General features: G+C 46.9%; 1 protein-coding gene across 1 annotated transcript; it reads right to left on the bottom strand.

The window, feature by feature from the left end:
- On the bottom strand, positions 1–17,468 carry LOC119382871 (uncharacterized). The gene is made up of 10 exons (XM_037650758.2): positions 17,120–17,468; positions 12,496–12,587; positions 11,182–11,263; positions 10,261–10,440; positions 9,469–9,609; positions 8,599–8,698; positions 6,894–7,013; positions 5,875–6,057; positions 5,388–5,505; positions 1–2,047 (listed from the first exon to the last, which is right to left on the bottom strand). The coding sequence occupies exons 2-10, from the start codon at positions 12,584–12,586 to the stop codon at positions 1,905–1,907; spliced, it is 1,158 nt and encodes a 385-aa protein (XP_037506686.1). The 5' UTR covers position 12,587; positions 17,120–17,468; the 3' UTR covers positions 1–1,904.
- Between the last annotated feature and the right edge of the window lie 3,648 nt (positions 17,469–21,116).

Genomic DNA, 21,116 nt, shown 5'->3' on the forward strand with positions numbered 1-21,116 from the left:
ATCACACATGCACATTCACTTTTATTTCACAAGCACGCACATACTTTCATATGAACCTTGATTAAAGGCAAGTCATCAGCTTTAGGCGACGTGCCCTCGACTTAAGCTTTAAGGCCGAGGGAGTAGCGAAGAACGAATGAACTGCTGCACATTGCCTGCTGAAGTCACGTTCCGTGACCACTTCAGAAGGCACACATTATTGTTGTTGTTTTCAGTTTTTTTTTTTTTTCGTTGAGGAGTCACCACTTAGTTGAGGCATCATTCTAGTCGGAATCACAGTAGCGACGTGTATAAGGTGAGATACACTTTGTACCATGGCAGGACCTCTTCAAGATGTCGGCAACGCGACCGCTACGTTACAGCACTCCATAGTACCGAAACAATGAAAGGTCGTGTAGCGGAAAGCCACAGTACATTACATGCAATCCTTAGCCTATGCCGAGCATCGTAAAGGTGACAGGCGCAGGCCGGTGACCACAAATTGACATCCGTTAGTAACTATGTACAACAGTTGCCACATGCACATGATGAACTGCGTTTTAACGATACACCCGAGGAGTTTGGCACATTGGAAATCCAGTCATAGGTAGGCACACGCTCTACAAGTTCAGCATCCTGTGGCTAAACTCAGTTGGCATGGCAGTGCGTCCGTATACCGCGAGCGGCATCGCGAGGCAATCCACAACTACTGCTTTCGCAGTGTGTACTTGCATATAGCGCCAACCTTTCATGTGCACGAGTTGTTGTTCCCTGCGTTTTGGCTCGTGCAAGTTCTGCTTATATATGCTACGCTCACGTCATGAATGTTCGCGCTACTGTGTACTGTCTGAAACATCTGCACTACTTTTCTCCGCTCACGAACTCAAAGGGAACACCGAAACAATTGACACAATTGTGGCCCTATGCCGTTAATTTCTTAGGGGACGCCCTCGCGTAAGCAATGGAAACCTTAAAGCATACGGATTTCCTTGTCTGAACAGTGGCTCCGGTCTGACGCCTCCCTCGATCGCCCACTGCTGACCACTTCGTCTTAATCTTCCTGCAAACCCTTTGTCTGCCGTGCAAGCCCTGTTGTGCCATTCCGGCGAGCGATCTTATACTCTTTCCCAGCGCGAAGTAATGGGGAATGCAGGTATATGATGCTGTCCTTATGTATTATCCTTAAATGTACACGTGTTCGTTTGTTTGCACGAGAAACGCCGATCGAACGCTCAACGAGGGGTCGTATCATTCCATGGAGCTTTATTGCCTCTAACACGGCAGAAGCGCGCGCTCGGAGCCACAACTGTGATCTCTCTCTTGCGCAGAAATCTTTCTTAATTAGTCGGTCCTTGGGCAAACTGCCACTAGCGACCGCCGACGGGGATAATAAAACGACGATCGAAACGGCGATAGTCGATCACGGACAGTACTTGCGCAATCTTGCGAACACGAACTCAGGGGTCTAATTCACAAAACTTCTCTTTCGTAACTGCGTTATCCCATCGTTCAGCGGGCTTCGCTAATGATATGTCAAACATTGTGATTGGCTGAAATATTCTCTCACGAAAAATTTTTAGCGCAAGACGCTTTTGTGAATACGGGCCCAGAAGCTGAACCGTCGCATCCAAGTTCCCACTGACAGAGATAATTGAAGCCGCGAAAAAGTGATAAGAACTGCGAATGAGGGTATGTATGGGTTCGATCTAAAACGGAGGGACTTCACCTGTGCCTGAATCCCGGCTTCCTATGGGTTATCATGTTTCCGGAATATCTAATTCGATAGGACTAGTACGCCTCCGAAGCGGTCAAACTCTGAACCCGCGCTTTAAGATCGCCGCGATACGCGCCGGTCGTGGCCGAGGAACATCGGTATCCACGCGTAATGCCCCGATAGGGAACCTCGTGGCTATAACACAGCGGCGTTAGCTGTCTTGGTGGTCTGGAATCTCCACCCTGCCGTTCCTGTAGAGGACGTAGTGCTGGAGGATGAAGAGCACGTCGAACGCCATGCTGATCAGGCTGAGTCCCACTTTGACCACGTTGCCGAACAGCGACGTCCAGTCGTCTGCACGTGGAATGTATGCGTATATAGTCGTATATTAAACGAGATTTCATCAATGGCGATTGTATATATGGCACGAAAAAAAAAAAACAAAAAAAAAAAACTCCGTCAAACACTTAGAAATGCCGGCCACCATCTGCACAGCGGCATTCCGATGAGCACTAAGTAAGCAATGGCAAATATGGTCGACGAAGGAAGAAAGGAACATGATAGATAGAAAATTCAGGGGTGTCAACCAGTCTAGAAAAAGTGGCATGCTACCCTACACTGGGGAAAGTTTGAAAGTTACAGGTGTAGAGAAAGATGGCCAGGGGGAGCCCACACGCACAGTCACACTCCTTACAGTCACAATATCGCCATTAGTCTATAACCGCCGGTGCAAGTCTGTTGACTTCGAGAGTTAGAGCCAGGGGCATAGCCAGAAATTTTTTTCGGGGGGGGGGGGGGGGTTCAACCATACTTTATGTATGTTCGTGCGTGCGTTTGTATGTGTGCGTGTATATATACGCAAGCAAAACTGAAAAATTTCGGGGGGGGGGGGGGGTTGAACACCCCCCCCCCCTGGCTACGCCCCTGGTTTGAGCAATGCCTTCGTCGCCTTCATCCGCGATATGACCTCTCAGGAAGACATTCCAAAACGGTTACTGCGGTCATCGGTCTGTGGTCTATGCGAGCTAGAGCGACCGCGAGTGATTGTCTCTGCACATTGTAGCGAGGACAGTCGCAGATGATGTGCTGTAATGCCTCCTCGCTACCGCAGTTGCCACAAAAATGTTTGTCAGCCATTTTGATGCGAAAGGGGAATGACTTCGTGGGATCAAGACGTAAATAACAAACTTCGTGTCACACAATCGGCGCTCGGTGAATGGACATTTTGTAATATAATAATAATATCTGGGGTTTAATGTCCCAAAACCACGATATGATTATGAGGGACGCCGTAGTGGAGGGCTCCGAAAGTCTCGACCACCTGGGGTTCTTTAACACGCACCTTTAACACCTGGGGTTCTTTAAGTACACGGGCCTCAAACATTTTCGCCTCCATCGAGGACATTTTGTAGACACCGGAAATGTTTCAAGGAAGTGGCTCTGCGCCGACTACGGAGTATATATACAAACCTAACCCACAATATTCCTCTCGCATAAAGAACAGCCACCGACATGAGAGAGCTGCGGATAAATCTTAGCGGTAAATCATTTCCCGACCTCTCGTCCGAAACTATAGCGGGAAATGACACCGCTTTTTCATCACTCATACCAACAAATCAATGTCATTTCACCCCGTGTGTTTCATTATCAGAGAAGACCCTGAAGCAGAACCAAAAGATCTCGTCAGGTTTCTAAAAACTACACAAATACTACACAATCTCCAAGACCTTTATGCGCGAAAAAGACAGGATGACGCGCTCCTAGCAACTGAAGTTTATTGCAAAACAGAGAAAGCTATACACATGCACTAAAAAAAAAAAAAAAATCGGAATTGATAAAAGAGGACGCAGCCGCACGTTACATTGTGTCAATTTTTTACTGTAAGTGTGTAGCTTTGTTTATTTTTCAGTAAACTTCAGTTGCTAGTAGCGCGTCATCCTGTCTTTTCCGTTCCTCCTTGTTTCTTTTTTTCGCACCTTATTTGATGCCGCACGTTTTCCAACACGCCAAACTGTCGCGGTTAGTGTAATATTCCTAAAGTTAATGTCACACCGCAATGTCATCACCGCAAGGTGCCTGCTGCGCATTTTTGCTTGCTCAACCGCTTATCTTTAGTGTTTCCTTAACGAGGTCTGGTAATGACCCTGGGGGATAGCCTTGCGGAGCTGACGCCTAGCGGCGGTAAGAAACCGAGAAAGATAAATAAGGAGAGGTGTGCCGTTCCCAAAGCACGCAGTAAAACTAAACTGTTCCCGACACTGCGAAAGCATGTCTAATAAAAATGCGAAGCGTTGAGGGAATGACGCAGTTTACCGCTCAATATGTGGGCGTGCCAAGTTGGTGAACTTTGGAAAAACAACAAGAGTGAGATATGCACAGAAGTGTGTGGTGTCATTGCTTACTTACATCGACAACACAGCAACACAAAGAGCGAGATAGAGAGAGAGAGCCTCCATAACAAAACCAACATAAAGAAGCACATCGTCTACAACATTGCACGTCTCAAAGGGGCAAAAAAAAAAAAAATAATAAATCGTAGAAGCCACAAGAATTTTGATCATAAAGGAGTTTGTATGTAAGAAAATATGATCGTTATTGCACCGCAAGCAAAGTAAAATGCTCAAATGCTCATGTAAGAGACATCCTAATATGCGGACAGGCTTGCACAGCGATTTGCTGTCGTTCGGTGTATTTTTACGTTTCTGACGCGATGCCTCGATGCCGGCGGTGATTACGCAAGACATGTTTATTAGCAGCAAGTCAACAGTGGGAAAGGTTCCCAAGTTCGGGACCCCTATGACGTCTTCTGTGATGACCCGTGTCCGCCGGCTGGGTGCCCGGCAGACAGCGGCGGCGCTTCGGGAAGGATGGTGCACTGCACGGCGGTGGCGGTGATGTTGTTACAGGCGGTTTTCGCCCGCAGGCCTGGCTGGCAATGGCTCCAACCGAGCGTCTCTTTCCAGTATAATGTTTTAATTTGTTTACCAACTGTCACTCAGGCCAAGCTCTCTTTTAATTTAAACGAAAAACCGACACTTCCTCGCGAACCACCCACGCACCTTCTGGAAACGCTATCTGTACAGTGCTCCTGTCAATGAGCAACAACCAAAAGAGACAATCCGAAACCATTTTTCGTTCTCTATGTGATTCGCCACATCAGCCCTACGTTATAAGAGGATTCAACCGCGCCGAGTAAATTCTACTCTACAGGGTAAGAACGGGATCTGCCTGCACTTCTGAATGGACGTTTAAAGTACGAGGTGCTACCAATCCACTGTGCACGGAATGTAATAAAGTAGGAGATATAGTTCACTACATATGGTCCTGCAAGCGCTTTTAGAGCGAAAAGAGAAAGCTCGGGAAGGACGCCTTCCCACTGCTCGGAGGAGCGGGAGGAATGAAGGATGTCAGGGAGTGAAGTATGCAGCGGTGCGTTCTATCGTGACGAGAATGGTCGTGGGAAGAGCGCCGAACACCCGAGAGCTATATACGCATTGCGTTTTCCGTCACCTACATTATCTGAACAATTGAGGTTACATCGCCTGTGGGAGCGGTTTTTCAAACAAAGCAATAGCGCAAGATTTCGAAAAGGACAGATAAGGCAAGATGGCGGAGACAATCCTTAATTATCTGCTCGGAACAACATCAGTTAAAGATGTAAACTGCTCGACGAGCCACTGCATAAGACACTCACCGTAGTTGTAGGCGATTATTAACATTTGAAGCAGGCTCAAGCTTCCTCCGGTGAAGTCGAGCAGGATGTTGCCGATGCTCCATCCTGTCGTGGACTTCCTCACGTAGTTGAGGTAGGCCTGGATACAAGGACACACAAGCTCACAACTGCATCCTGTACAGCAAGACTCACAGAAGCGAAAGTATAGAGAGGCCTGTGTGAAAAAATAAATCGTAATAGGAGCTTATACGTTCAACGTTTCTTCCCTGTTTTTCTCTTCTCTATATCACCGATTACCCGTCTCGCCAGCATATGCCAGCCAGCTGTCACTCACGCTGAATCACCTCGCTGTCTCTTCCTCTCTTTTTCCTCTTCGTTCTCGTCCTCAGACCGGTGGCTAGGATCTAAAACGTTTACTACACCCTCAAATCCCATCTCTACATGGTATTGCTTCACAATAGAGCGTAGCGCTAATCCGTGCTAATCAGGACACGTGCGTGGTGCGTACCTGAGGCAGGTACTTGGTGAGCGTGATGACGAGCTTGCAGTAGGAGAAGTAGTACAGGTACAATAGCCACGGGGTGCTCCAGTGACTTCCCGCGGCAAGCGTCACCACTCCGAAGATCGCGGCTCCCGCCCACACCACGGCCAGAAGCAGCCGCGCCGGCAGCGAGACAATTTGACCCCGGCGCTGCGTTCATACAAGGACAGAATCGTAGGCACATGTAGTCTCAGAGAAGGCTATACTGGGGCGCGTTATTCTGTGACGGTCCCCTTTTCTCAGATTTCTCCAGACTAGTTCCGCGCGAGGACCAGTGGGAGTTAAGGGCGCATGCGCACACGGGTCGGACACAGCAAGAAAGACGCTTTCACTCGTTTTCGCGGGCTGAGCATAGCAAAAGTGACGCTATCGTAAAAAGTGAACGCCCGAGAAAGTCGTCCCTGGCCTCAGAGGACATGTGTATGGTATTGCGCTGCTAGTGCAACACACCCACCCCTCCCCCCTTTCTTTCCACAAACCCCTGGCTAAATGCTGTAAACGCCTATGTTCTTACAAGAAAGTACTTTCTCGATGTTGTCAACTTAAAGGTAATAAAAATCAAGCAGTTCATTTCATTAACTAATTAAATAAATACGCACACATTCGAGTTACAATGACGCATCACGGTAAAGCTGAACAGATGGCCAAGGAACGAAGTCCAAAGTTCATAGGAATAACGGCACGAACATAGCAAAACACTAAGAAGAGACATCACTCTGTCCTTTGACTTCTTGGTGTCTTGTTACGTTTGTGCTGTTACTCCTATTAACTATGCATCACCAAGTTGCCAGACACCAAATGTTAGCAAAGTCCGAATTTCCTGGGCGTGCCCGCAGAACTCGCACGAGTATTCAAATTTATACTGTGAGCACGTAGGGGCTTTCAAATAAATGTTAGAGGGGACGGTGTATTAACAGGTATTCTGCAGACAGAAATATAACCAAGCAAACAGAGAGAACTCGGGGAAAGTATTCGAGAAGGATCACCTCGTAGATGCAGCACTGCACGACCGTGATGAAGGTGGCGAGCGCAGCGTGGAGGCCGAAAACGATGTCGTTCAACTCCACCGGGATGACGCCGGTCGGGTGCAGCTCACGGTACTCCTCCTGTTCGCGGGCACCGGAAACGCCATCAGGGCACGCAGAGGTGAAGCCGCGTTCAAGGGCGCACTATATACATCATTACCGTTATCATTGTAGTCGTCGCCAGCCCATCTACGTTTACTGCAGGACCAAGGCTTTTTCCAATGACCTCCAACCTACCCACTACTGCGCGAGCTGACTCCCTTTTACCCCCCGAAATGTCTTAAGTCTGATGTACCAGGGGCGTAGCCAGGTGGGGGGGGTGCAACCCCCCCCCCGAAATTTTTTAGTTTTGCTTGCGTATATATACACGCATACATACAAACGCACGCACGAACATACATAAAGTATGGCTGAACCCCCCCCCCCCCCCCCCCAAGAAAAAAAAAAAAATGTCTGGCTGCGCCCCTGTGATGTACACACATTGAGGGACAGCTGACTTGGTACTACAGTGAGCTAGAACATGGTACTTTAAATCGCATCTTTTGTAATGTGAGATCATTACTTGACTTATTGTGCGTCGCCAAAATGCCGTAGCAGAAAACCGGAGCGTAAGTCACGTCATTTTCGAAGGCCTGTACGCGGCCGCTCGGAAAGCGAGCGTTAGAATGCTGAACGTCGGCAGGCGATTGACAAGATCGTGCCCAAGTCCCTGACAATACCAAAGGCAGAGCTAGCCCTGCGATCTACAGAAATTCAATGTTCCGGTCTAGGGCTCGCATATTAACTTTTTAATTAATTTCGTCGCTAAGCATAACCCTTCGCCATCCTCGGCCGCGCTTCGCATCTCTTGGTGTAAACTTCGTCTCTCTAAGTTGACCATCGCTCATCCATCCTTCCAATGACGTGACGTACCCAGGTCGATTTCTTTTTCTCCTACCCCCTACTGGATATCAGACACCCCGGTTTATTCTCTCACTCAGCTGTTTTCCTTGCTATCATCTTAGTTACGCCCATCACATTTCATTCCATCGCACGCTTTGTGGTGTGCATATACACCAGCCTCGAATATATCGTTATAGTATCATGAATCCATGATAGGCTATGCCGCGGACGAAAAACCAGATTCAGTGAGGAAGACAAGCATCCGCAAGACTGTAAGTTGATGGCTTATTTCGTGTGAAGCAACTAGCGCTTTCCTGAAGATTTCAAGTGTCCCTGGTGCGGGCACCAAATAACGCGCGTCGCTCTTTCTTAACGTTTACCGTACTTTTCCAATACGAAAAAAAAAAAAGAGGAGACAAAGCGCGACCTTAGACCTCTTTGTCCGTTGCAGCCGCGTTCGCCTACCATCACGAATGCCAGAGAGCATGAGGACAATGCCAAAGAGCATCACGGTTACTGCAATTGTAAGGCACGTGCACGGCAAGTAAGGGCGCTGCCTCCGCGATCAGTTCCGTTAACTCTGCGGGAGCTACGTCACAGAGGCCGCTGTAAGGGGCACGACAGCGCTTGCTCTATTATGAAAATGTTAAATGTCAAACAGGTACAGGCCAGCAATAGAAGAGGTTAACCTAATCAGCAGCGCACCTGTACTAGAGGTAAGACTGCCAAGATGCGGAGTAGCTAAAAGTGAGTTTACGGATGTCTCCACAACGGCAGAGCTTACCTGAACGACGCGGCTGAAGTACATGCCCAGGTTGAAGAACGAGTAGGCCAGGAATCCAGTCAGGTTGAGCCCAACGAAGTCGAAGCTCAGTCCTTCAACGCTGCGAAACATTCGCACAAGACAGACTGCGTCAACTTGGGAGAACAAGGGCGCTGGTCGTTCGCTAAGCCCATTGAAAGAAGCTCAATTTTGGAACTTAGTATAATTCTAGTGCGGTAATCAAAACGGCAATAAGCGTTAGGGTTAAACCGCTAATGATTCATTTAAACTCTGAACTTGCGCGGAAATGTCTGAGGCAAATAAGGAAAAGAAAGAAAAGAACACAGAAAAAAAAATTACGGCAAGAACCATGTAACGATCATTGTCACAGTCAACGTGCATGACATTGGTTGATGAGGTGCTTCTTAGATTATACTTATCTGTAAGCGCATTCGATTAGGCGGCGACTCAGTGACATTCCGTCGACGTTGTGAAAGCGCCGAGTGTCTCAACGCTTTGACTTGCACGGAGGAAATTCATAAGCAAACCATCAGCGTTGTGGAAAACGTGTCAAGCTTCCTAACGCACTCGCTTGCACGAGGAACATCCTCAATGGTGTCGCTATTCCGCCTGATGAGGCATGTGCCTGTGGCGTAGTAATTAAAGCATCGGGCTTCTGCGCTAGAGTCCCTGAGTTCAAATCCAACCGTCGGAACATTTTATTTAAGTTCATCCGGTGTGCATGCGCCCTGCGCTGATGTCAATCGCCGTTAAGTGACGTCACTCGTACGGGAGTGTGGACGACGTCGCACAGGAAGCTGAGTCGTTCACCCATTTGGAACGCGTCGTGCTTCCTTACAGAAAAAGCCCATATCGAAGAAGTGTACTCACCACTTTCGCTTCCAGTTGAGGTAGATCTGTGGGTAGAAAGATACGGACCAGGCCAAGAAGTAGATCCAGCCCACAACGTCGCTCAAGGTCTCCAGCCAGCCTAGTTTGAAGACTTCGACGTGGACGAACGAGTCGGCCGTGCTGCAAGCGGCACATTCGTGACGTCAGCCACTTGGCGCTCAAAAGTTCAGCGTTAAGTGGGTGACTAAGTGGCTGACCACCTTTCTGGTTGCATGCCCCCTTCAACGCCTATGCCGCGTTGAGGGGCCATGCAACCAGAAAAGTTGACCTCATCGAGCGTAGTAAACTTGTCTGACCTGTACGGGTTCTTCCTATAGCGTAAAATTGACCTACAGAGCTGTCTTTGATTTGCATTTAATTCTTAAAATCTTAAAATACCACTACTATAGTGCTAAAGCTGAAATGAAGTGTCGTGGCGGTATGTCAGATGCGATGTAGGTTAATGCATAACGTTCTGTGTAAAGCGAAACAACTAATGATGTATTTCATTAATTTGGTGGTTTCGTCAAAATGTATACATGACAATGCTGTGTTTATAATGACGGTGTGTGAAAGTGTACAACAATGTAAACATAATGACTGTGCCTTTGCTGAAGGGAAAAGCCATACTTGAATGGCTTTTCCCTTCGCCTCCCATCACATGTGTGTTGATAAATGAATAAATTGAATCAAGCAATCAAATCAAGTTTTACCACCCCGACTCTTGGTACGTGCAGCTGTCACGCGGGCACAGTGATGATGTTGCGTGTACAGGAGAGAAGATAATCGAACCTGACATTAGGCAGCGATGTGTTGAGCGTGACGGTAGCGTGTCCAGCTCCTACAGCCGTGACATTGATCCAGGCGGGTTCGGTTCCCACCACGGGTATCCACGCTGGCCCAGGCAGAGTGACCGCGCTGCATCCCTCTTTTACGGCCGCGTGCACCTCAACGCTCTCGTTCGACGCTTGGCTGAAAGTAACGGCCACAACGAGTTCATAAGGCATTGAAGCCCTCCCTCGTTATCACGTGCATCGATCTTCTATAATCAAACAGGGCTTTCTCCATAAAAAAAGTAAAATGTACGCGATTCACGGTCTCGATAAACTTCTTGTTTGCATCCCGCTTCGGCTATACGTGGCATCCAGTCAGGTCCCGTGCTGTGCCCTTCAGAACAGCAGCAAGCCTTGTATTTAAGGAATGAATATTCTTGGACAAGGGTTATTCATCTCTTCAAGCCTCCAGCCTCTCCTAAACGTAAGCCTTGTATTTGTTATTCACTTTTCAACTAAGAATGGCCCTGCCGGAAAGCAGAAGCATAAGTTTCGCGCATGTTATGGAAAGGCGTGACTTTTTCCCGATCACCTCGCCTGTAAATATTATAATTAATGAGCTGTGTTCTTTATCTTTTTTTTTGCTTTGTTTTATCTTTTGTAGTTTTTTCTTTCGTTTTAAAATACTTGGATGTAGAACAACCGCGCTCGTACGTACGTTTTCAAGTAAATTATTTGCCTTTCAGAAAAGAGATCATCGGACTCAATTTTCGAATGCTCCTGTTCTCAAATAAATTACTGTGAGGCTAAACAATTGACACGTTTTAATAGAATAGCAGGGCAAAGAAATAGAAGAACAGAAACAAGAAGAAACGACATCACTCGCTTAAGAAGAAAATAAATTATGTCACCATTGACTGCGAGCCGAGGTTACACTCACTCGAGGTGAACGTAGAATCCAGATTGGCTCCCGAGAGGGATCAGCATGTCCCGCGTCGACGTGACCAACTCCAAAGCGTTGCCTGAAACCGGACACCGAAGAACACGTTGAATGCAACGATTCGATGATCATTATACGCTCTATTCACACCTCAAAGCTTTACCTACCCACTCTTCCTTGAAATACGATGAATATCATGCGCAACGTTTTGAACGGAAGCTTCACCCAATGCCTCAAAACGACAATAAGGTACAAAATAAGTTATACTTTGACTTTTGCAATGGTTTATTCACAAAAAAAAAAAAAACGGAGGAGAGGGGGGGGGGTTGGCATAACGCAGTGTAAAAAAAATTCAGACAGTCTCGCACTAGTGGTGCCAGGCCTGAAGGAAGTGCAGACCTGGACAGCCTTTGTTTGTTTCTTTTCGGTTTCCTGTTTCTTTCCTCCTTTCTTTCTTTCTTTATTTCTATTTATTCCTTACTCCCTCTTTATATATTTCTTTCTCTTTCTTGCTCTTTCTATTTTTCTTGCTATTTCGCCCTTTCTTTGTCTGTCTTTCTATTTCTCGCTTGCTTCCTCTTTTTTCATATTTTTATACGTGCATGGTTTTTCCTGCGTTTCGCCAAGCGACGACAACATACGACAGCATACGACCGCCTGGCCACCTATTGTGCTCCGCACTTGAAATGTATTAACCGCCTGTTCGGAACTATCGCAAGAATCCGGCATGAGCATTCAACTTCAGCAAAGCCAGGAATCCTTCGATCAGACTTTTACGTTGTACACTGCACTTTCCTACTCCGCCATGACGGGAGTAAAATTTAGGCCATCAGTCGCGATTCTGCAGATAATCGTGCAATGTTCGCCTTGTCAGGCGTCACGAATAGAAGGCGTAAACTGTAGTCGCGGATCAAATTAGAGAACATTAAGACAGTATACATTTTTTTTTGTTTATTTGAATGAATGCTTCAGATACTTCAGAGAGAGAGAGAGAGAGAAATGCTTTAATGAAATGCTGGAGATGATAGCATCTCCAGTATTTCTCACATGCTACTCCAAGTGCAACACACAAACACACGCACACAAAGAGAGAGAGATAGATTACGCTATTTACAAAGCAATGACGCTTCGAACTCGTTGCGGTTCCTTTGCAACACAAAATGCTGCGTAACAGCTCCGAAACGTCAGCCTCATAAAAACGCGGGAGGAGTTACCAAACGCCTGTGACTATGGTGAGGTACTATAGTTTCTTGCGTTTCACGTTAACTGTCCCGCTACATTCCCAATTCGCATTGCTCTGAGCGCAGTGCTAACCTGATGTTGCCATCAGCAAGAAGCAGCACAGCAGCTGGAATGTTGTCATCTCGTCGGTGAACAGGAAAGGACTTGGCCGTGTTGTTTTCATACTGGAAAAAAGAAGAGTGGAAATGTGCACGTGGTAAGACGAGTCAGCTCTACGAATAAGCACTTGAGCGTGTGTGTGGAGTTCGCGCATGTATTAAGCACACGCGAGCATTTTTTGACACGCGTATTCTTTATTTGCTCACGTGCAAAGGACGACTCTGCACGGTAATCAGAATGCCTTTTCTTCATCTCCTCCTCGTCTCAAACAAAAGTTCGCTGAGGTAGTTTTTGTAAGATACTCTGCTGTTGCGCACCATTGCAAGAACTCGGAAGAAACAAGAAGTGGAGTATGTGACAGTAAACAAGACGATCGCCATAGTAGCCAAAGTGGACCCATATGCACCCTTTAGTCACGGTGTTTCCATATGATGTGCGAATTCAGACGTCCACACCAGTGGATGGACGCCATTTTCCCTTGGAGAATTCTCGTGTCCGTCTCCTCCCGACCGGCAGCTGGTCATAAATCGCCGTCACTTTGCTGCCACCCCGCCCCTCAAAAATCAAACCTGTGTCCTATTGGCCTAATTTTTGCGGGATTCGGGCCTTGCTCGCGCTCGCCTAAGGAGCGGGGGCGCGAGACGGGGTTCAAGAGACTACTTCGGGACATCGGAGGATGCGTATGCGTTTTGGCCTCTCCGGCCAGTGGCGATCCTTTGTTCTTTGTTCTCAGTCGCCGGCCGGTGGTTACGTCGGCACCGGGGCCCCGGCCTCGGTGGGTCTCGAAATCCCGAGGCAGCGCCTCGCGATAGTGTACCGTATGTTTCCCTCAAGTGTTCCTATGTCTGTTCTGTTTCTTCTGCTATGGGGTGCGAGATCGCGAAAGCGCTTGCCGAAGAGTATTGGCCCTCCAAACATGGTTCTTTGTTTGTTGGCTTTATAGGTGTGCCATTCGCGGCCACTAATCGATATACTTTGTAACTTGTATTAGCTAATTTGTGTCCTGTATAATTATGGCATGTACGCTTGGTTCTGGTGTAAAACAGTTGATCTCTTTGTACTAAAATCCCAGTAATAAACCACTAATTTGGGGAGTGTCACCTACGCGCGGACTCACCGTCTCTTCACGGTGATGGACCGAGCTCTCGCGCGCGAGTGCGAATGGTGCACGGCGCGGGACAAGCGACAAGCGAGGACGCGGCACCCTGCATGAAGCTCGCAGTGCTCGAACCCGCGGTGGTGTTCGGCGCGTACGGCTACGAGTATATAGCGAGGCAATGCGCGCTGGGGGTCGGTAACGGCCGATTAACTACAAAAAGGCAAAGTATGCAAGCAAACCCAAACCGAACAACACCACCCCATTGTATAAACTCAAGATATTTTTGGGTGCTCTAATTTGTGCTGACAATATCCAAACAAAACAAAACTTACGGATAGGGCTCAATGTAAACAAACCCATATATGTTTAAGAGGCGGGGAAAAGGGACACAACGCGTCCCTTCCCTCTTCCTCCTGACGTCACATTGGGAGCGCGCTCGCGCACACGCACACACACAACGCACACGCACTTACACAAATATGCTTCCAGCGAAACAAATTTCAACTGCATCCGCGGAGACATAAGCGTAAGGGCGGATGCAGAACATGTTCAGGATCCTTTGTCGCCATTTAAACAGAGGCAGATGATAATAATTTCTTATGTTTTACGTGCCGAAACCGCGATATGATTATGAGGCCCGGCGTGGTGGGGTACGCCGGATTAACTTCGACCGCCTGGGGTTCTTTAACACGAACCTAAATCTAAATGCACGGACCTCTATAGTCTTTCCCTGCATCGAAAATGCGGCCGCGGCAGCCGGGATCGAACCCGCGTCTTCCGGGTCGGCAACCGAGTGATGTTAGATGAGGTTCGTTGTGCTGTTTGCCACAAAATAAAATTTACGAGACCAAGCTTGCCCCCAAAGTGCGCACAACTCTGCCTTCCTGCCCCTTGAAGTAAGAAACACCCCTTCAAATCTTTCCGGTACCTGCAGCGCGACATTTCCGCCAGCTTCGAGGAGCAACAATTTCGCACATCGCGGCAGTTGCCAGCTGTTCTTGCGTACGCCGAGACTCACGATCGTACGGTCGTAAGGAAGAAAAAAAAGGAGGTTTGTAACTACTGTAGGTCACCACAACAGCTGGTCTAGATAGCCATACGTAACGGAACGAACGCTGCGCGTTATGGGACTTGCCCAGAGAGGGCATTAATATACCGCTGCCTTGTCTGTATCGGTTTCTTTCGGACTTAATAGTCGTTCAATAGTCGTGGCTTAGCTAGCTTGCAACCTAATCTATCGTCGTCTGACGCGACAGACAGAAAATTGTTATGTAAGTGTCATGCGCTCGTACAAATTATAGAACTCAAACTGTTCTTTTCTGTCTCCCAAACGTACGTAAAGAGGCACTGAAGAAAAAATATTATTTTTCTCGTATTAGTAAATTAAAATTTCATTATACCGATGGCACCACGCTTACCGCCAGAAGGTGCTTTGTAAGCGAGGAAACGCGCAAAACGAAAATACATGGCGACGCCACCTTGAAGTTCCCCCACACCAGATAGCCGTGACGTCACAAACTCTGATGGCGTCTACTATAGGGCCTACGTAATGGTATATCGGTAAAAATTGTTCAGATTGTGTTCTGAGGTACCCAAAGTCTTCATAGCAAGCTTCATAAAGTTTCGTTGAAAGAGGGTGGCCAAAATGCGCAGAATGACTTTGAATTTCGTGACGTCACATCGACATACACATGCTAAAGTTTCGACGCGAAATTCAGGCATGAAATTTCTACTTTCATTTCTTCTTTTAATAGTTACCCTATGACGTCGAAATTTAGGACAATAGAGTTCGTAAACGATTATGTATCTGTCTAAAGCGATTTAACGTTTTACTTCAGAGCTGGAAATTAACAACTGAGAACCTACGTGATGTGTCAAAAGCCGCTACTTAAAATGAAGTGTTCACTTCTGTAATTAGAGATGATAGTTTTTGTGTGATGTAAATGTTTTAATCCTTCTTTTTTAAGAAAAACTGCAAATGTATTTTTTATGTACCGTTGTTTTCTGCTGCCTGTGCTTGATGTTTTGCTTTCTTTTTAAGGGTGATGGGACTCGTCAAGCTGCCTTTATGAAGCTTTATTCCCGTCATACGAAGCCCCAAATGAACATGCTTCTTGTTCTATGTGGTTGAATAACACCTCAACTCAACGAGGCGGGTTGCTCTTAGATACTTCATAAGCACCTTCGCCGCTCCCATGTTTGTGTGTTTTCAAACCTAAATATTTCTCTTTCTTCATATGCAACAATCTATACGCGAGATTCGCTTTTTTTTTTCCGCCGCAAAACGTGGATTCTTAAAAATGAGCTGGGTTTCTTACCTTTCCTCGCGAGGATTGAGAAATAGTCGCACAACGCAACGCGTACCGTTGCTGTCTTCTTACAATTCGCGAAAACTAGAGAGATGCGCGCCGTCACATTTGGCTTTTTATTATTGCGATAGCAATTATATGGACAGTCTCGGCTGATTTTTGCCGTCGCCGTCGCCGCCGTCATGCTGCGTATATGTATAAGTATGTACATATACATCAATATCCCAAAGAAAAATAAATCAGAAAAATGCTTCCGAAGCGCGGAATCGAACCAGCGACCTCTGAATTCGCAGCGCGGTGCGCTAAGCACTACTCCACAAAGCGTACATCCCTCTGGCAGCTAACGGCGAGCGTTATATACACACCCTTTACCGTTTTTTCATTTGTTACCCGTCGAATCCACGCGCGCGCCGTGCCCTAGCGTCTTGTACGTACGTAATCGCTGCAGTCCTCACTCGCTTACATATGCTGAACAAAACAGGTGTTGGCGCCGCCGTCAGAGATCCGCAGACATCCACGTGCGCGCGCTCGGTTGAACATCGCATAACAGATAAGGACAGCGGCGAACAGAACAGCGTGCCTCTGGTATGACTCACCTTAGCGTTTAAAACCCACCCGCAGCTTTGTGCGACTGTGCCTGTTTATTCTTTCCCGTAGTCGTCGTGTCTTGTTGTATACGATGGCAGGAGCAATGACAGTATACGCACGGGCAGTGTCCAACGTTTAATGAGCTACATAGTGGAGCGAAATTGAAACTGCACTGAGCAGTCGCCACAAACGAAGCCATTTATCCAGTCGATCGCGCTCCTGTTCCCTACACAGACGCTGCATGCCAGCCCTTAGTTACGATTTCTTCTTTAGCGCTAGAAACTTCTAAAACAAGGGACGAAAAGAATGCGACACACGAATGTGTGTGTGTCGCATTCTTGCGCTAAAGAGGAAATTATGCATTACCAACTATAGCCCAAACATGCACATTACCTCAGCTACTTCTAGCGTCGTCTAAAACGATCGACCACGGCTTGCACAAAAACGTCAATTTGAGAAGTCCAAGTCCACTCGGAAACAGCCATTACAAGCGACGAGACAGCAGCGACGAAAGGAGTGCTGCAGAATTAGTCTATAGCTACGTGAGGTACACACACGCAACATGCGCGCAGCGTACCAATCGTATGGAGTATACACCAACCTTTTTGAGCGGTGGCTCAGGTGGCTCCTGGCGCCGAGCCGGCCGAGCGGAGGGAGGGCGGTGGCGCACGTGACCAGCCGTGTCAGCTGACTCCACCGATGCTCGCGAGATCGCCCGGATCGCCCGCCGACGTCGCAGCTTGGTCGCAGCCTCGGAAGCGAGTGGCAGCGCTCGCGTGACGCCTCGGCTGGGGCTGCCCCTTGTTCGCTGCGCGCGCGCCCCGAGCAGTTCGATGTAGCGCCGCAAAGCTTAGATATGTTGTTGTAGTTACACAATAGCGTATCGGTACGCTGATACGCCTGCGTTGACGGTGTGCGATATTGGAATTCGTCGCGTCTCACAGCGAGAGTCTATCTTTAGGCTGGCAAATGAGTGAGAGTGGGTGGGTGCCTGTCTGTCGCGTCTCTCTGACTCTCTTCAGCCGCGCTGCGTACGTGGAACTATATTTCGTCGCGCCGGCCGCGCGTGCGATGCCGGCGATGAAGCGCACGCATCTCTTTGCGCCGACTGTGAGGAATTCATCCGATCTACGCGACCAGAGGAAGATAAAAGATCTAAGATTTCCGCCCATTACACCTTATCGCCTAGACCCAATCGCGTAGCCTCCCCGCGACGCCGTAGAGGCCCGACAATCGCACAATAGGCGGGCGGGCGAAAGCACCGCAACGCTTCTTATCGGTGGCAATCGTTCGCGTGGTGACTAAGGTCCTCCAGCGACTGTTATTCCGCAGACGTTCCGACGATACTGATTTAGTGCACACATTCTCACGATACTTCAGAGACTAGCTGCGAGACGCCCTCGTAGAAGTGCTTGCTTTTACAAATGAAAAACGTTCCAAGAATGATGATGCCGCCAATGATACACATACACCGCGTATGCACTCTACCACGTACCGGAACCGTGTTCAACAAACAAGGCAACGCATGCCTACACACAGTCATGATTTTGCTCGTCGGCGTATTGATTGTTTTTCGACGTGTCTGCAACTTCGCACACAAGAACACCAGCCAATGACTGAGGTCCTCCTGAGCTCTGCTCTTGTCTGTTTGTTTTTCACGTGATTAAGTTCGTAGACGTGCTAACACATTTATATAATACAAAGGTTTGCTTATGGTGGAAGTGCATGTGATTAAGCTGTGTGTTTCAGATGATCATTGTTCCGTCGACACTCCGGTCAGCCTGACTAACGCGTCATCGGGAATAATGTTGCTATGTCCATGTACTTCGCATTCATTGCCATGTTCTCGTATTGCATAATTTCACAGATGCGTGTACACAAGTCTTCTTTTTTTTTTTTTTTGCCAAAGTTGGTTATTATGCAGAAACTGCTTTCCACTGTTTTATGTTTTCAAGGTTGTGAATGACTGTTATATCTTTGCTAGCAGGGCTGGGCAAAGATACTTTCAAATTACATCGCGATATGATACAAGATGCCCGGGCCACAAGTATTTAAGATACAGCTACAAGATACTACCGCAAATATTGTACCCGATACGATACTACTTTCCAAATGTACCTTAAGATACATTCCATACATTCGCAAATTTGTTATTATAGATCGATGTAATGTAGCAGCAAACACGTATGCACAGAAATGTTGATGAAACAACTTTATTGCAAGATCCGGCTAGTTGCTGGTCCTGCTTGAAACTTTCTTAACTGCGACCAACTTTCTTTCTCTTGAATGAAATGTATGTCAGTATCTCAAAGGTTTTGTATTTCTCGTTCAAAGTATAGCTGTATATCACTTCAATAAGTGATGGGAGTCGCTGCTCTGATTACTGACCAACTAGCGGGTTGTGATCTAATTACAAGAGCTTAAATAAGAAGCATCCGAACGATGATCCAAATACCGATGTAAAGTTTTACTTTGTCCGTAAACGTACTACTGTTTACGCAATACTGGATCACGGGACAGGTGTACAGCACACACAACGGGGGTAACGCCGCCATCTTTTGTGATGCGTCATGTATACGTAGACGACGTAAAATTGCAATGACTTTGCATATTATACTTATGTGCTAGCGCAAATAGTTCGTCTGCGACATACTCACTAACGTGCAATCACTTAGCAATATTTTTTTTTTACGAGACATGTGCAGCCCAGCAACGTCTCAGACGTATTGTGTATTTGAATAAAGCGTCGCAGGCAACCTCCGCTATTCACACTGTTGCCACTTAGAGCTCCGATTACCTGGTGGTTACTAACGATGAAAATTTGGCAGATTCCAAGCGTTGTGGCAATCGGTTTCATGCGAAACAGTCAGCGAGTACTTCTATGTTGTATTTTATGACTTTGAGCTAAGCGTTACGAGCTGGATCGACGTGTTTTTTAAGTGTAGTAGCTGTGCGCACAGCGTCGGCTTACCAGGCACGTCCTCAACACTGGCGTTTAAAGGGTAGCTTATGCTGCGACGTAACGTCAGCCCTCACGTTAGAGTACATATGTCAGTATTATCTAAAGTGCACTTCATAGTGCAATCATGTGAATATCATACGTAACTTTCGTTAATGTATTCCTCCGGGGTCGAGCAAAGCTTAATATAGCTTGCTGAATCGTAGGAATACAAATCAAATGTTTATTAGACTGCTATAAAAGCGGAGCCAACACTGGAACCATAGTCGTTAATCTGATATGGCACCCGTATCGAAGACGTATATATGCTTATTGCTTTCTGCTAAAATTACATAGCCAGCACCACAACCACAAGTGACGTTGCACCGACATTACGCCTGCATAGGATGTTTTTCCAAACCAGTCTATAGACCTGGCGTGGCTTCTGTGGTAGAATACCTGATTTCCACGCAGAATGTTTGGGTTCGATTCCTGCTGCGATCCTACATTCTATTCGTCAGGTCAACGCTGCCGACGTCGGTTTTTCTTAACGCTCTCGCATTTAAATTGCCAATGACTGTTCTCGCCGTTCCTGGGTAGATATAAAGTGTGCATCACCTGTGGCGCATACCCGTACACCGCGGCCCGTGGTAAACGGGTATGTGCCACACGTGTCTGCAGGAAAGGGTTTGACGTCGTACGCGACAGGATTTTCACGTTATTCATGTCACGACCGCACAGTTATATTCGTCAAATCCTCTGCCATAATAAACCTTTTCTCTCTCTTTTTTTTTTTTTACCCTCCCATGCCATTCTTGGTCTGCACCAAGTTAAGGAGGCGATCATCAGAGCCCCCAGACGTACGCGGCTAGATAGATAGATAGATAGATAGATAGATAGATAGATAGATAGATAGATAGATAGATAGATAGATAGATAGATAGATAGATAGATAGATAGATAGATAGATAGATAGATAGATAGATAGATAGATAGAAACGCTCAAAGTGCCAAAGGTTTGCTAAGAAATGCTTCGCATTTATAAACAATTATGGAGGCCTAAAAAAGGAACGCACACAAGTAAATAGAAAGGCTGTTCTGTATCGAACAATCACAGTTAATAAGCACAGGAACACGATACAGGCAACACCTTTAATAGCTATCAAAATTAAGCATGAAGTATCGTGAACTCATCTGTTATTGTAAGACAAAAGAAAAATCAGTGCCCGTGGAAAATAACCTGAAAACTCGTTGGGACGCTCGTGCGAAAAACGGAGGATTTTTGGTATAGTAATGTTTCTCGAAAATCCTTCGTAATATACTTAGGATGGCTCCTAATAATGTCCATTATTACTGCGCAAACTCAATTTCGCTGTCGTGTTAAGCTTAGTAGATAGCAAAATTTTTGTTAAACTCAAGGCACGCCCAGATTACTATATATTTGTCCTCAACATCGCCTTGACATAAGAGTAAGCTCAAGTGGAACGTGAACATGTAAACAACAGTAGAAATGACGCAGACAGTTAATAATAATAATATCTGGGGTTTAACGTCCCAAAACCACGATTTGATTATGAGAGACGCCGTAGTGGAGGGCTTCGGAAATTTCGACCACCTGGGGTTCTTTAACGTGCACCTAAATCTAAGTACACGGGCCTCA

Source organism: Rhipicephalus sanguineus, chromosome 2, assembly GCF_013339695.2.
Source record: "Rhipicephalus sanguineus isolate Rsan-2018 chromosome 2, BIME_Rsan_1.4, whole genome shotgun sequence".
NCBI classification, from domain to species: domain Eukaryota; kingdom Metazoa; phylum Arthropoda; class Arachnida; order Ixodida; family Ixodidae; genus Rhipicephalus; species Rhipicephalus sanguineus.

What these genes read in the sequence shown, in the direction of transcription:
- LOC119382871 (XM_037650758.2), bottom strand. Translation starts at nt 12,586, where the DNA reads ATGAAAACAACACGGCCAAGTCCTTTCCTGTTCACCGACGAGATGACA. An exon ending in ACATCGCTGCCTAATGTCAG is followed by an intron (nt 9,610 to 10,260) that starts GTTCGATTATCT and finishes TGCCGCTTGCAG; the next exon opens with CACGGCCGACTCGTTCGTCC. An exon ending in TCACCAAGTACCTGCCTCAG is followed by an intron (nt 5,506 to 5,874) that starts GTACGCACCACG and finishes CCTTGTATCCAG; the next exon opens with GCCTACCTCAACTACGTGAG.